A 17309-nucleotide genomic window follows, 5' to 3' on the forward strand; every position below is an offset into this window, starting at 1 on the left:
CCAGCAACCAGCCGCGGCCGCAAGCGGCAACTAGCGGCGGGCGTGTGCGACGCCAAGGTCCGGCAAGTTCGAGGTGGTCGGCGGAGGGTCGGGTGGAGGTCGACGGAGGGCCATGTGGCGGCTGGAGCAAGGTGCAGGTCGCGCGGGAGACGCAGGTCGCGTGGGAGAAGAGGAAGAAGAAGAAGGAGGGAGGGAAGAAAAGAAAAGAAAAGAAAAAAGAAAAGAAAAGAAAAGAAGAAAAATAGGAAAAAATGTCAAAAAATAGAAAATAGTGGTTTATTAATATTCTAGAGTTTTTGGCGAGAAAAGTAGCTCGGGCACGCGTTTCGAGGATATGACACGCATACCGAGGAAGTCGAAGAAGCTAAGTTAAGGTAAGTAAAATTCTCTAGAAAATTCCAGAAATCCAGGAATATTATTTTATGAATTGTCGTAGTGAAATATTTGGTTTGGATTTATTGAGGAAAATTAGGAAGAAATAGAAAGGAAATTAAAGAAAATGTTAGAAATTATGAAAAAATAGGTTTTAATGTTTATTTAAATAATTATGGTGATTAGAATGTTTTGAGGCTTAAGTTGAAGTGACTTGTGCAAATTTTGAGGTTGGCACGCAAATCGAAGCGATGCACGAATTTTGAGACAAACGCGAATATTGAGGTAGCTTGATAAGCTTGAGAAGGTAAGCGGTACTTCCCAATTAAAGTTAGTTTTATGGAAAATGATTGATTTGTAAGTGATTCATGTTCCTCAAAAATGTTTTCATCATATTGATATACTCTGATATGTACTCATCACGTAGACTGCATACATGACATGATTATGAAATGTATAAATACACGTTGATGTCATTGATCACACGCATTGAGGTCGTAGGGAGTACGAACTGGCACCGCTATTTTACCAAGGGTGCTCCCAGACAACCCGGCTTCAAAAGATGTGGCCGTAAGAACGGTAGGTAGCATGAGGGGTGCAATTGACACCTACGATGAAAGACATTGCATATACACATGATGTAGCATTATGTATCCTTACTTAGATGGTTCATCATCTAACTTGGGCTTTGTCCCTTAGAATATTCAAACATTCCAGATGGAGATTGTATATATGAGGATAAATGAGGCATGAAATGGCACTTAGCAGAGTGCATGAAGAATGAAATGTATGTTATGTAGCCCATGTATTTAAGTTCTGCTACTTTGAATTCTGAACGTTTTGAGTAATGTTGATGTATATCCTTATGATTAATAAAGATGTAAGAATTGATTTATGATCAATATTAAGATATCAGGTTTCGATCATTGTTTTCGCATTTGATGTGTATAATGATTCTCTTTCGAGATAAAGAGATGGGAATTCTGGGACGATTTTGAGGAATGATATGGTTTAGCATTAGTTTGAAAGAAAAAAAAAATTTATTGTTTCGGAATTGTCCCAAGTTATAAAACGCGCTCGGGAAAGCGGGGCGTTACACAACCACCCATCCCTGACTGAGGTCTGGCGATCTCGGTTTCGTCGAGCATTTTCTCGCGAGGCAGCCAGCGGCATCGATAACCCATTTCATTTACGAACCCAAAATTACAAATGAAATGGCGTTCCAGAACATCTATGAGCTATTGCTGTTCATTGTCATCTTCTTCATAGAACTCTTCCTATGTCATCGACGTTTTTATATAATCATCCATTGTATAGAGGAAAATAGAAGAGAATAAGAGAGGGAAAATGACTGCAAGTGATTGGAAAAAATTGTTGCAAGTGATCGAAGAAATGGCAGTTGAGAGTAAATAAGAAAGAAGGAAAAGTGGCTGCCAGAAGGGTAATAAAGAGTTTTTAATGCAGGGTAGTTGAAGGATATTAAGTGTGGGCTGTGGATAGAATTTCCCAAAAGTTTTTAGATGACACTCTAATTTCGGTTTTAAATTACATTAATACCCCTTCCTTAATCTTCTTGGCATGGCACTGGCACGCCCTTGACTTGAATCCAAATTGGATTTGGGACTGCTTTCGGGATCATAAGGGCAGTCTTGGTTTAGCAAATCCTAGCAGCCACCTATGCCTGCGTCTCCTCCTCTCTTCCGGCCAGCACGCGTCGTCCATTGGCTCGCCCTTCCTTCCTCTTGTCCGACAGTCCCTTCTCTCTTCTCCGGCCAATTGACTGACGTCCCAGACGCCGATGACTGGAGTTCTCCAATTCAACTATTTGTTGCCCAAAGAATCTTTCTCATAATTCTAAAATTTCAATTGAATGATTTTTCTCTCTTTCCTTGATATGCCTGTATTGCAATTTTTGCAACCTAGCTTGCAGTTGTGGGTATGTGCATTGCATGCTTTTTTGTTTCCTATGCTTTCAATGGCCCAAAGTACTTGAAACAATACTTGCTCCATGCAAATTTTTTTGACAGACATCAGAACAGTTTAGTTGGTTTCGAGCATCACATTTTTGCTCATTGTCAAGGACCTTAAATTCTGTGCATGCTTTCAAATTGCCACAAATTCCCAAAATGCTGCCGAAGTCAAGGCCCCGCCGAGTATTTAAGCCCCATCCTTCCATATTCTCTCCTTTTTGTCGTTCAGTTGCTGGATTGGCATCTGCTTATAAGGTCAAGCGGCAGATCCAGAACCGAAAGTTCCACCAAAAATCTTCCCCCAGTTCTTCAGGTATGATTGTTCTCTGGCACTCTTCCTGGCTTCCATCCTTGTTGTTTCTTTGGAACTTAATGGCCTACACGTTAGAGAATGACTGTGCTGCAAAATTTCTTTAGGAATTGGATTGTTTTATTTGATTTTAATTTTTTTGATAGAATGTTCAAAATCAAATCTCTAGGTGGCAAAGTCAACCATAAGGTTGGCATGGATAAGAGGGAACCATATGGATCTTCTGACGAAGAAGAGTTCGAAGTAAGCACTCATAATTTGCTCCAACATCAATAGGACCATATTTGGACCTTTCTTTAGGTAGTTTCAATAATTTATGCTAATTCTTATCTATTTATGTTTACCATTTATTACTTACGGAAGTCTATTCTGTGTTTCTGAAGGGAACTATTCAGGCAGATTTTGCTTTCTTTGATCCAAAATCTGATGACTTCCACGGAGTAAAGGGTCTGTTGATGACATACCTTGATCATCGGGAATGGGATATAAGTGGTTTTGCAGACCTAATATTAAGCCAAACAACAGTAGGGACAATTGTTAAAATAGAGGAAGAGGATACACCATACTCTGTCGTTACCTCTCTTAACTTGGGAAGATATAAGGCAAGCAACATATTCTCTTAAAGTTTACATGTCATTGCTTCTTAGTTGCTTAACATGTCTATAAATTTGTGTAATGGCTGGTATGTGCTAATTTTGCTTCATAGAGTTGCATCTGTACCTTATATGAAGGAGCATAAAAGTCTCTACATAAGTTAAATGACACTTTCTTCCCCTTAAACTTTTAGCATGTCTTTGACATGTAGTCAATGTTAGGCTTCTGTTTGGAACATCCATAATCCATCATCCCACTTTGTTAGAGTAGAAACACAACACTCTCTAGGACATTCACACTCACTAAGTCACAGATAGAGACTCACAAACACTCACGGCATCAGGAATTACAAAACACAGTATTAAAGAATAGAAATCAGAATTAAGAACACCATAAGATTATCTTGGTTCTGTCTCAAATTGAGAGCTACGTACAGATTGGCTTGGCCTTCACTTTTCCACTATCTTGTATAGGTTGATTACATGTGCCTTTGATAGAACTCTCTCGTACCTCAAATATCTTGAAAACTATAGAGTTCTCAACCCAGAGTATACACAACAATACCCGCATCAGTCTAAGCACACATCCAAAACCACTCGCTCACAAGATAGGATTCCCACATAAAGCACAAATGAAAGTGCCGCACAATAGCCCCTCTATGTATAAGCCATAGGGCGGGAGTTACAATAACAGAAAATAAACGCCGCCCCCCCCCCCCCACCCCCACCCAACTAACCTTTACACACAACAATCGACCAGTTGTCCTTCTAGAAACAATCCTTCTAGAAGACTTTTCCTAACCCACTAAACATGACATAAACAACATTGTTTTACATAAATTTTCTTGATATTTGTTTCACTAATCTAGTACAAATGTTCTAACAAAATCTCCACCCATTTGCACAAGATTAGGCCTTCCTCGAGATCTTGCACCCTTCACACTTACCTGCATTTTCATTGTCCAAGCTGCATAAGCTTTATGCAGTGCTTCAATTTAGTCGTAGGTACTGGTTTTGTAAAGATGTCCGCTGCATTGTCTTCCCCTGCCACTTTTGTTAGAATCACAGTTTTATTTTCAATAATTTGTCTGATAAAGTGGTATCTTATGTCTATATGCTTAGTTCTTTGGTGGTGTTCTTGGTTTTTAGACAAATGGATTGCACTTTGACTATTACACATCAAAGTGGTCTTAACCCTTACACTTAGAAGCTCACTCACTAATCCCTTTAGCCTCATAGCCTCCTTAATAGCATATGAAATTGCTATGTACTCAGTCTCGATAGTTGATAATACTACCACATGTTGGTGACTTGAATTCCAACTAATAGTAAAGTTCCATAACCTAAAGACATAACCGGTTGTGGATCTACGTTTGTCAATATTGGCAGCATAATTAGCGTTCGAATATCCTAGGATTATAGGTTGATCTTCTAGACTTGCACCATTGTAAGTCAAAGCATAGTCTATAGAGCCTTTCAAATATCTGCACATCCACTTAACTGCCAACCAGTGAGGCTTACCTGGATTGGCTATAAACTGACTTATTATACTCATTCCATGTGCCAAGTCGAGTCTCGTGCAGACTGTACCATACATTAGGCTGCCTACTGCTCTTGAGTATGATATATGGCCATCTTTTTTCTCTCTTTCTCGTCCTTAAGGGACTGTTTTGAGGATAGTTTAAAATGAGATACAAAAGGCACACTAACTACCTTTGCATTGGACATCCCAAATCTGGATGATTTTTGTGAGAGGTAGATTTTCCTATGCTGCTTATCCCAAGAAATCTCCATTTCTAGAATTTTCTTTGCCTCACCTAATTCTTTCATCTCAAACTCAGCTTTCAACCTTTGTTTAAGAAGCTGAATTTCTCTAGTGGATTGACTTGCAATGAGCATGTCATTCACGTATAATAACAGATAGACAGAAATATTAGGTGTGAAATGTTTAAAATATATGCAGCAGTCATAAGAACTCCTTAGGTATCCTTGGTTTATCATAATCGAATCAAATTTTTGGTACCACTATCTTGGGGACTGTTTAAGTCCATACAATGACTTCCTAAGAAGACATACTTTCTCCACCTCTCCCTTAGCTTCAAAACCCTTTGGTTGATCCATAAAAATCCTCTCTTTAATGTCCCCATGAAGGAAAGCAGTTGCGACATCTATCTGCTCCAATTTTAAATCCAATTGGGCAATGATAGCTAATAAAATCCTTATAGAAGTGTGTCTCACAACTGGAGAAAATACCTCATTAAAGTCTATGTCGACCCTTGAGTGAACCCCTTAGCTACCAATCTTGTCTTGAACCTAGGTTTAGCATTATTTCCAGCTCTTCTTTAATCTTGAAGAGCCATTTGCAGCCTACTATTCGTTGCCCTCTTGGCCTTTCTACCAATTCTCAGGTATTATTCTTCTTAAGGGATGTTATTTCTGACTTCATGGCTTTCAGCCATTTATCAGCATCCTTAGAGGACACTGCTTCTTCATAGGTGAGGGGTTCTTCGCCTATAGTTTCAGCTGCATTGGTTAGGGCATATGCAACTAGGTCAGAATAACTGTATCTTTGTGGTGGCCTATGGTTTCTAGGCTGCACTACAAGAAATTTAGTATATTGTGACAAAAATAATTGTGATGGATTAAATTGTCACGAAAAATATCATTTTTGTGACAAAATTGTGACAAAATAGAGTTTTCTCATGCCAAATTCAAAAAGTGAGTAAAGTAGTTGATGTTTTGAGCTAACATATGCGGTAAGTAGTTGTTATTTTGAGAACGATAATGTTCAAGATTCGAGTTGGAGAAACAAAGGCTAGAAACACTTGTCTTTTATAGGCTTTTCAGTGCTTTTTGTATCTTAGTTATATATTTGGGGAATGAATTTATCAATTCTTGGAGGCTCTGTAGGAGATCTCTTTTTCCTGCTTGATAAAATGTCTTAATGAGAGATTCTCATGACATTTGATACAGCATCACATTTTTATCTTTTCATTGTGCATTTTCTATTAATGCAAAAGCTATATGGAGAACTACACCAGTGGAAAATGTACATCAGTTTTGTTTTTCCTTGCAATAATTTTTTTTTTTTGATGGATTTCTTGTATTTTGGGATTGGTGTAGCTTGAGTCATAGTTAGAGATGTGCTTTTGAGGTAATCTTGATATTCTAAGGTCAAATCCGTTTGGGAATAATTTCAAAATTTTTTATTTATCCAAAAAAGTAAAGGTTTTGAATGAAGTATTCCAAAGGAGAGAGAAAAAGATTAAAAATAGTTTTAATTTATAAAAAATTAATAAAACGCTTAACTTTGAAATCTGCCAACTCAACAAATAATCAAGAATAGAGTTGGCAATTGTTCGGTTTGGTTTCAGTTTTTGCCAAAACCATAATCAAACCAAACTTAAACTACTAAAACCAAAACCAAACCATTACCCATTGGTTTTAAAAATTAAAAATCATAACCAAACCATTCGATTTGGGTTTGGTTTCGGTTTTAACTATGGTTTTTCTAGTTTGATCCATACCAACAAACAAAGACAAACTCTAATAAAGTTACATTTTTGTTACATAAAGTTACAAATTAACTTCAAACTTCTTAGATATAATTATTTGATTGATAAGAATAAAATAATTTAAGATTAGGTTTTATTTTTATTTGTTAATTACTTTATAAATGTTAAATATTTTATATATTTGTAATGCATTAGTTAAAATACTTGTAAAAAAAATGCATTAGTCAATATATATTATGTGTATATATAATATATTAAATAAATATTTATTATATATATGTATATTCGGTTAGATTTGGTTCGATTATCGACACATTTGGTTTGGTTTCAATTCAGGTTTTAGTTTGGATTTAGTGAAAACCATAACCAAACTATACTCATTGAAACAATGTTTGATTTTTCCCCAAACCAAATCATTACCCAGTCAAACGGTTTTTAACTACGTTGACTGGTTCAATTTCGATTTGATTCCCCACGGTTTCGGTTGCAATTGACATCCCTAATCAAGAATTTACCTCTTGACCTTTTTAATTGGTTAGAAACCAAACAAGAAGATGTAGCATTCAGATAAATGTTATTCTCGAAAGATTCTCGTTGATTAAATGTTTTTGAATAATAACAAAAATCTACTGATTTGAGTCATGGTTATTGTAAGGAGAAAGTGGTTGATGATTGGTTTCTTACTTTTGTTTATATTTTGTTTTGGATGGTTGATTTCTTTCCAATTGTATGGAACTTGTTAGAATCTCCTCACACCCATTTAGTGTTCATTCATAAGTTAATTTCTTTTAGTTTTAATGTCAATGAATGTTGGGAGTCCATTCAATAAATTGAATTTCAGTCGAAAATCCAAAAAGGGAGTTACTGGCAGACAAACTTGTACACTAAGGGTGTGTTTAATAGTATATATTTTTCATAGAAAATGTCTAATCATGTATAATTATTACACATATTTTCTATGAAATAATCAAACACTCTTAATTTTTTTATGAAAAATATGTGTATGGTACAAACATTTAAAACTCCTTTTCATAAAATTCATTTTTCAAGGAGGTGGGGTGATTTTTGTTTTCTAGGCATCATTACTTAAAATTTAATGCAATCAAACACGTGTAGTTTTGTATAGCTTCTTTATTCATACTCTTCAAATTTTAGATTTTTATTATTTATTATTATTATTATTTCTGAATTAGTAATTGGACTTGATGTGTATAATATTTTATAAATTTTAGTTAGTATTTCATTTGGCTTTCGTATGTTGAATTTCATATTTGTTTTATTCTCCAATATCAGAACATTTTTTCATTGTATTTAGATATAAAAATTGTTGTAAATTTAGAGTTCGCATTTGCTTTATGTGCCTTTTCATATTCATTTCATACATATGAAATGAATGTACCATTATTGAAAAAGGTTTGGATTGACACACAGAAAAACTAAAGAAGAAGCAATCTGTTTATGGCAACAAACAAATACAAAAATGACAATCTCCCTTGCCTTCCTTATATTCTACCTTCGCGCTTTAACATTCTCTCTTCCCCCCCTCCCCTCCCCCCAAAATACAAAAATGACAATCTCCCTTGTCTTCCTTATATTCTATCTTCGCCCTTTAATGTTCTCTCTCCCCCCCCCCCCCCCCCCCCCCCCCCCCCCTTTCTCTTCTCCCCCTCCTCTTTATGGGTTTGGCAACTAGGAGATATATGTGAAGGAAGGGAAGGGTAATGCTGTATTTGAATAGAAATTAGTGCATCTACTAAAGCATATTCTCTTGCTCTGTTGAAGCGGTGGCGATTATAGGATCCTGAGTCAATTGGGGAGAAACCTGTAATCAGAAGGGGAAGTGGCAAAGACTCAGAAATCACTCGACTATGGAAGGTATTTTCCAACTTTCCTTCTTGTATCACACAGATCACCGTCACCGAATTCAATTGCTGTTGGTTTGTGGACTTAATCTGACATTGCATGAACAATGATGTTCTGTTATTTCGTTTTTTTTTTTGATGTGGGTTTTTGTTTACTTTTAATTTTGTTTTCGTGCTGCAAGAATTGCCTGAAAAAATTGAGGGGCTATCTTTTGTTTTTGTTTTTTTTTTTTTTTGGGGGGGGGGGGGGTTGGGTGGGTGGGTGGGTGGGATTTGACAAATGCCCATCACAACAGTATAATTAGTTTATGTGTGTCGAACATCAGTTTATTTCAGCGTCCAATTTGGTTTTAGTGTGTTTTATTTACCAGCAAGTTGACAAAATTTTTGGTGATGAATTAAGATTTGTTTATGATGAAATGGTCAATTGGTCTACGCACAATGGGATTATGTCACGTTGTTTAATGATTGGGTATGCAATCCTAGTTTTTCTCGTATTGAATAATTGTATAGATCCAGTTGAGTTTGTAGATGCGTAACTGTGTCCTTGTTCATTTAGTTTTTAAGCATTTGAATTATAGAAAAATAGCAGTGTGACTGCTTTGAAAGATGCTGAATTAAATTTTAGTGAGGTAGGAGCTCTACAAAACAGTGTTGGACCTAGTTAGCAAAACATAAATAGTAAAATTAAACCGTGTTGTTAGTACATAGGACGTTGATCTCCCACAATCTCCTTTATAACATAGATGTAAGTTGGTTTGTTCCCAGGCTTACAAGTATGAGATGGTGGTTAGGTAGGTAAACATTATTCTTAGAAGACCTGGTAACTTGTTAGATACTTTGATTCTTTTTTTTTTTTTCTCCTTGAAAGTAAGGACACGTAAACTTTTTAAGAAAAAAGGGTAGTGGTGGTCTTAGAGGTTTGCCTTGAGTAAGTCTAGGATTTAGGTGGAAGCAGTCAAAGTGTCAAGCATCTTAAATTAGATAGGCAGTTTTATTCAACTGTAATTTCTAATTAGTTCAGGGTTAAAATCGATAATATCAAACCTGGTTATTTGTATTGGGTTGTCTGCCCACTTAGTTTATAAAAAAGGAATGGGGGGGGGGGGGGTTGGCACATAAAACATTCAGCGAGTGCAATTCTATTCGATTGAGAGAAAAGGCTAGAGGTTTTGGATAGTCCTTTGTAATCTTGGGTGAGAGTCAAGATTGTACTTGGGTAGGCTATTGTACTGATCATTTCCTAATAAGAGAAAAGTTGCTCTTGAGGGTGTTTGAAGGCTAGATGTAGGATCATTCCAAGGAATGATTTGAACCAGGATAAAGATTGGTGTCTTCTTGTGGTTTGATTTACATTTTTGCATATTTTCATATATGTTTATATTCTTAAATTTTGTTTTATCAATTCATCCGTGAGTGTGTGCGATTTTGAGTTGTATTTATCCGTCTAAAGATCAAATTCTAGTGCTCCCTGGTTTAACAGGGGGCACTACTAAGTGTTTTGAAAAGCGCTAAGCTCACTTAAGCATAGAAGACCTATAGAGCTTAAGCACAAAGCACAAATTGAAGCATGCTCAAAGTGAAGTGCATATAAATAAAATAAAGAGTATATAATCTTTTATAAGTATAAAAAATATAAACTATTAAAAAATCAATCATTGAAAAAAAACTAAATAAGAATGAGGGCTACAAATTTAACAAAAAAAGAGATACTATTTTTCATTTTTATTTTATACCAGTTTACAAATTCATGAAACCATAGCAAAAACACATGGTGAACATATAAAAAGATATAATTTGATCAGTTGCTAGTCCTGATGGAACTTGAAAGACAAACTAGTCTGACCTATTGGTTGAAAGGATTTGAATATGCTAATGCTTATTTTTTAATTTTTTGTTTTTCTTATTTTGTTCAATCTTCTTTTGTTTTTTTGTAAAAAGTCCACAAAAAATGCAATTCTATTTCATTAACATGATTTATATAGAGGATTGGGCAGAAGAATAAGGGGAAAAATCATCCATAGTTTACAACAATCCCTAATTAATCAATCTCTAATTTACAATAATTTCCAATCAATCAATTCCTAATTTGCAATCAATCAACAATCCTTAATTTATAACAATTAGGAATTAATTATTGTTAAATAAGATAAATAATGGGTATTAGTGTAATTAGCTTAAAATACTTGTATATATATATTCTCTTGTATTATATACTTTTGGTAGAATACACATTATTTTATTCACATAGTATCAGAGCCAGGTTACAAACCCTAACCCTAGATTTAGCTGCCGCTGCCACCACTCACCATTAGTGTCGATCAATCAGTTGGCAGTCGCTATCGGCCCTGCCCTCATCACCGATCGCCATCGACACCATTGCCGTCGGCCAACATCACGACTCTTGTTTCGCGTTGCAGTCACCATCGTGGCTCTGGTTCTTGTGTGGCTATCATCGATCGCCCCTAACCAATGTTGTTCGCTTGTTGCCTACGCTGTGCGCCTTTGCTTCTTGTCTGGGCCGACCATCGACGACCCACCTTGCTCCGACTTCACCTTTGTCGCCTTTGCCAGTCGTCGGCGACCATCGCCTCTCATTTCCTCACCGTCCGTTGCTACTAGCCACTATCGATTACTTCTAGTATTTGTCTTCAAGTTTCTGCCATTAATAGTCATTCCACGCTTCACCTAGATTTGGTTTGATCCACTTGGCTCGGATTCGACCCGCCTTCTCCAAATTCGACCTGCTTTAGATCCAGTCAGCTAGAACAATGGGCTGTTCTTTCTGTATCATATCTTCATCTACAACATACTCTTCACCCACAAGTCTCTCCACCACGTCCACACCTGTAACCATTCTCCATTTTTCGGGTACACCAGTTATTACCACGAGGAAGTTGAATCGACAAAATTATTTCACTTGGTCATTTGCGATTGAAATTTGGTTTCTTAGACATGGACTTGAGGATCATTTATCAAAGACCATTTCAATTATTCTCGAGGGAGATCAACCTCTTTGGCGAAAAGTGGATGCACAGTTACTAAGTTTGCTGTGGTAGACTATTGAGTCCACCTTAATGCCTATATTTCGACCTCTTCGTGAGTGTAATGTTCTATGGACTCGAGCTTGTGAGTTGTATACGAATGACATCACTTGTATTTATGATATGATTGGTGCTTTGTTTAATCTAGGACGGGCTAATGTTTATATGACCACATATTTGGGTAAGCTCCAAGCTTCTATTACCAATTTTAACGAGTTGATGCTCTTTGATACATATATCAAGAAACAATAATAGCGGCGTGATCAATTGTTTACTGTTCTCTGTCTTCATGGGATTCAACCAGAGCTTGAATCAGTTAATACACAGATTCTCAATAGTGACTCTACATTCTTTGATGGAGGTATTTGCCAGGTTACTTAGAGCCTCTTCTATTACTACTGATCGTGGCACGTTTGTACCTGGATATTACTCAGCCTTTGCTACTACCCAGACTGATCGTCGTGGTGGTGGTGGGCGTCCTCTATCCTAGTGCTCCTGTTGTAATCGTCTTGGTCACACTCGGGAGACTTGTTATTGCTTACATGGTCGCCTACCTTAAGCAGCCAGTACTGCTAACATGGTTGTTGGCACTTTAGAGGGTCATGCGTCTATTACATCTAGTGATTCCTCATCGATGACTATCTCTGAGGGGGAGTATGCTCAATTCCTTAAGTTCTGTGCAACACAATAGGCCACTTCACCTGTCACATCATTTGCTCACACCGATAACCCTACTGCTTGCTTTACTACGTCCTTCTCTTCTCTTGGCTCATGGATTTTTTACTCTGGTGCCACTAATCACATGTCTGGTAATCGTTCTCTCGTATCTTATATTCAAACTTTGAAGTCTATACCTCCTATTACATTGGCTGATGGCTTTCACACCTCAGTCACAGGTATCAGCACAACATCACCCCTTCCTACTTTACCATTGTCATCTGTTTTACATTTACTATAATGTTCCTTTAATTTACTTTCTGTTAGTTAACTCACTCGTAGTCTTAATTGCTCTATAACTTTTTTGTTTGATTCTGTTATTGTTCAGGATCGGAGGACCGAACGAACGATTAGCATAGGGCTTGAGTCTCACAGACTCTACTATCTGTCTCCCTTGCTTCATTAGTGGCATGCATGATGACTACTTCCCCACTACAGGTTTATTGTTGGTTGGGGCACCCATCTCTACCCAATCTCAAGAAGATGGTTCCTAGTCTTTCTAGTATTTCTTTCTTAGAGTGCGAGTCTTGTCAACTTGGGAAATATAGTCATAGTTCTTTCCCGAGTAGAGTCAATAAACGTGTTAGTTGTCCTTTTTTAGTGGTCCATTCGGATGTATGGGGTCCCAGTCGTGTCAATTCAAAAGAAGGTTTTCATTATTTTGTATCCTTTATTGATGTTTTTTCTTGAACTGCATGGCTATATTTAATGAAAACGTGTTCAGAATTGTTTTCTGTCTTCATTACATTTGTGTTGAAATTAGAACTCAATTTAATATGCCCATTTGTGTTATTTGTAGTGATAATGCTCTTGAATATCTGTTCTCACCATTTAAATCTTATATGGCATCTAATGGGATTCTTCACCAAACTTTGTGTCTTGGAACCCCACAATAAAATGGGGTGGCTGAACGAAAGAATCGTCATTTAATTGAGACCGCCCACACGTTTCTTCTTCATATGCATGTTCCAATTCAATATTGTGATGATGTTGTCTTAACTGCATGTTACTTAATTAATCAAATGCCATCTTATGTCCTTAATGATCGGATTCCTCATTCTGTTCTTTTTCCTCGGGTTAACTTATATTCTCTTCCTCCTCATATCTTTGGGAGTACCTGCTTTGTTCACCATCTTGCCCCAGGTCGTGATAAGGTATCTGCTCGTTCCGTCAAATGTGTTTTTTTGGGTTACTCACGCCTTCAGAAAGGGTATCGTTGCTACTCTCCTCCATTAGCTTGCTATTTTGTTTCAGCGGATGTTACATTCTTTGAATCATCTCCTTATTTTCCCTTTTCATCTAGATCTCTGAGTCCGTGTCTACTGGCTTACATTTGCCTGTTTCTTTTCTTGGCCTTTCATCTTCTCCTTCTCCACTGCCCTTTACCTCTCGCCTTGATCTTCAGGTCTATCAGTGGCATTTTTGACTTGTGGCCCAACCAACAACGCCTGTTGTTGCTTGTTCGAGGGAGCCGTCCACTGACTCATCCTTTGTGCTCGTTAGTTCTTCCTCTTTTGGTCCATCACCCTTGGTTTCTGATCTTGATTTACCTATTGCTTTTTGTAAAGGTGCTCGTTGTTAGGCCTCGGATCGGAGGCTTACACGATTTGGTAATTAAGTAGCTGTAGGAATTTAAATTGAGTGAGAGGGAGAGAGAAATAGAATTGGAGGGAGAAATTGAGAAAGAGAGTGAAGGGAACAAAATTTGAGAGGGAAGAATTATGTCCAATTCATTCATAATTCCCATCCTCAGCGCCTATTACCTTTTATAGGTTGCCTCAGTTATAACTACTCAGGTACAAGCGGCTTAGAGCTACAACCGCAAAGTGCTACAGTATTTTGTTACATATATTTTCCTAATGACAACTTTACCCCAGCATACTAATTACAATCACACCCTTGGCCTGTCTTTGGGGTGAAGTCTTTCTTGTCCCCAAGAAAGGATAGGAGATGAGCTGCTTTGGGGTACTGTTTTAGCAATTCTAGAAGGTACTCCCAAGTAGTGTTGTCTGGATGTTGGTGGCTCCATTGGACAAGTACCTCTGTTAAGGCCAGTGTATCTTTGAAAGTAATCCTCTTATCCACTATAGCTTGGGGCTCCATAGTCACTTGTTGATCCTTATCCATTGTTGGGAGGTTCTGGCTAGTGGTGGCTGCCGGTTCTACTGCCTTTTTAAGCAGCAATACATGGAACACTGGATGATTAGTGTTTCCTTCAGGTAATTGTAGCTGGTAGGCTACCTTGTCTATCTTGGCCAGAATTGTATAGGGCCCAAAATACATTGGGCTCAGTTTAGATATCAGGGTTGTTGAGAAGGAATGCTGAAGAAATCTTTTAAGTGGACCCTGTCCCCCACACTTAATTCTCGGACACTTCTTCCCTTATCCACTACTTGCTTCATTTTGTTTTGAGCTGTTACAGTGCTTGGAGCATTCATCAGGACAAGTAGGGTGGGAGCCTTGTACCCAAATAATGCTTCAAAAGGAGACCTTTTTTGGGCACTGTGATAGTTAGAATTGTACCACCATTGTGCCATAGACAACCATCGATTCCAACTCTTCGGCTTGGCAAAGCACATACACCTTAGATAAGACTCTTAAATATTGATTAACTCTCTTCGTTTGTCCACCAGTCTCCGAATGAGAGGTTGTGGACATGTGCAACTTTACTCCCAATCCTTTAAACAACTCTTGCCAAAAGTGGCTGGTAAAAATCTTATCTTGGTCAAACACTATTGTCTTTGGAACCCCGTGCATCTTTGCCACTGTATCTAAGAATTGTCTCACTACCTCTTGGGCCGTTAATGGGTGAGTGAGGCTCACAAAGTGAGAAAACTTGGTCATTTGTCCACAATCACCATTATTACATCTTTGCCCTCCAACTTGGGTAACCCGTCAATGAAATCCATCGATATCCCTTCCCAAGCATGTTTTGCAATTGTCAGTGGTTGTAATAAGCCTGGCAAGGCCACATGTTCATGCTTGCATCTCTGGCAGATAGGGTAGGGGTGGCAATTTGTGTTGGTGGGTCGTAATCGTGTCGTGTTGAAATACACGTATAACACGTATTAGGCTAATCCGAACACGACCTATTTAATAATCGCGTCAAATTCCTTAAACCCGAACACGACACGTTTATTAAACGTGTAACACGATACGACCTGTTTAACCCGTTTAACTAAACGTGTTGTGTCGTGTTGTGTCACCTGTTAACCTGTTTAACCCGTTTAATTTAAACTGGTCGTGCTATGTCACCTGTTAAACGTGTTATTTAGTTTTAAACGTGTTATTTCGTGTATAATCGTGTTAACGTGTTCAGATCAACCCACTAACCCTTTTAATTAAACGTGTCATTTCGTATATAATCGTGTTAACGTGTTCGGGTCAACCCGTTAACACGCTTAATTAAACGTGTCATTTCGTGTCTAAACGGGTTAGACGGGTTAACCCGCCTAAGACACGAAAATAATCGTATCATAAACGGTTGACCCGTTTATGACCTGAAGCCGATTAATCTCAACCCTAACCCGCTTAACTCCGTGTCGTGTCGTGTAATCGAGTTGTGTCCAAAATTGCCAGCCCTCAGGTAGGTTAGGGTAATACAAACTCCACTACTTCCTTCTTTAGCCCCGGTCAAAAGAAAAGTTTACTTACTTTGTAATAAGTAGCTTGAGTCCCCGAATGGCCTCCCAGGGGTGAATCATGGAGGGATTGTAGGATTCTTCTTTTTACCCTTGATCCTTTCCCACTACTATTCTGCCCTTGTATTTGATTAACCTGTTTGACAGTGTGTATCCCTTACTCCCCATTGGTTCCACGGCTGGTTGCTCTTGTAACTCCTTGAGCCATTCAGTGCGTTGATAACTGTCTGTGATCTCCTTCACCCAATCTGGTATCACGATGGTGATGGCATTACAACATACTCCCCCTTCCCTTCTCGAGAGTGCATCAACCACCTTATTCTCCTTCCCATGCTGGTAGTGTATGGTGTAATCCAACCCAAGCAGCTTGGATACCCCACAAGTATTTAAGACTCTCATGATCGGTCTTTATTATGAAGTGGTTACACTCCAAGTAATGCCTCCACTTATCTATTGTCACCAAAACTGCTAATAACTCCTTATCATAGACACTTAGTCCTATATGCTTCTTGGCTAAGGCTTGACTGATGTAGGCTAACGGCCTTCCCTCTTGCATGAGCACTGCACCAACCCCCATATCACTAGCATCAGTTTCTACCACAAAAGTTTTTGAGAAGTTCAGCATGGTTGGGACCAATGCTTGTGTCATGGTTTTTTTTAGCGTTGTGAATGCTGATTCTGCCTTTGGGCTCCAATGGAATTTATCCTTCTTAAGCAACTTTGTAAGGGGTTTACTTATTACCCCAAAATGATGGAGGAACCTTCGGTAATACCCTGTCAGTCCCAGGAAGCCTCTTAATTCCCTCACCGTGGAAGGCCTTGGCCAATCTGTCATTGCAGATATCTTTTTTGGGTCTGTACTATCACCTTCTCTTGAAATCAAGTGTCCCAGGTACTCCACTTCTTTCTTGGAAAACAAACACTTAGAAAATTTTACATATAGTTGATTGAATTTAAGGATCTGAAAGGCTGTCCTTAGGTGGTTTAGGTGTAGCTTCAGGTTAGGGCTATGTATGAGAATGTCATCAAGAAACACCAATATGAATTTCTTGAGGTATGGTGCAAATAGTTGATTCATTAGGGCTTGAAAAGTGGCAGGGGCGTTGGTAAGGCCGAAGGGCATTACCACAAATTCATAAAGGCCTTGGTGGGTCCGGAAGGCTATTTTCGGGATGTTATTTGGGTGCATGCATATTTGGTGGTATCTCGATTTTAGGTCTAGTTTAGAGAAGATTGTTGTTCCATGTAGCTTATCCATCAGGTCTTCTATGATCGGCATAGGGAA

The 17309-nt window shown here is 38.1% G+C and overlaps 1 protein-coding gene across 2 annotated transcripts in view; it reads left to right on the forward strand.

The window, feature by feature from the left end:
• Nucleotides 1-3212: 3212 nt before the first annotated feature.
• Nucleotides 3213-17309, forward strand: part of LOC127797369 (pentatricopeptide repeat-containing protein At5g27110) — a 48942-nt gene continuing 34845 nt past the window's right edge. The window contains exons 1-2 of one of the 2 annotated variants that reach the window (XM_052330213.1): nucleotides 3213-3254; nucleotides 8558-8635. In XM_052330213.1, the coding sequence (XP_052186173.1) occupies nucleotides 8629-8635 (7 nt within the window). In that variant the 5' untranslated portion in view covers nucleotides 3213-3254; nucleotides 8558-8628. Of the gene's footprint in view, nucleotides 3255-4990; nucleotides 8636-17309 lie in introns of those variants that run through there. The other variant, XM_052330212.1, reaches the window with a different exon arrangement.

This window comes from Diospyros lotus, chromosome 3 (genome assembly GCF_014633365.1).
Source record: "Diospyros lotus cultivar Yz01 chromosome 3, ASM1463336v1, whole genome shotgun sequence".
In the NCBI taxonomy this organism is placed as follows: Eukaryota; Viridiplantae; Streptophyta; class Magnoliopsida; order Ericales; family Ebenaceae; genus Diospyros; species Diospyros lotus.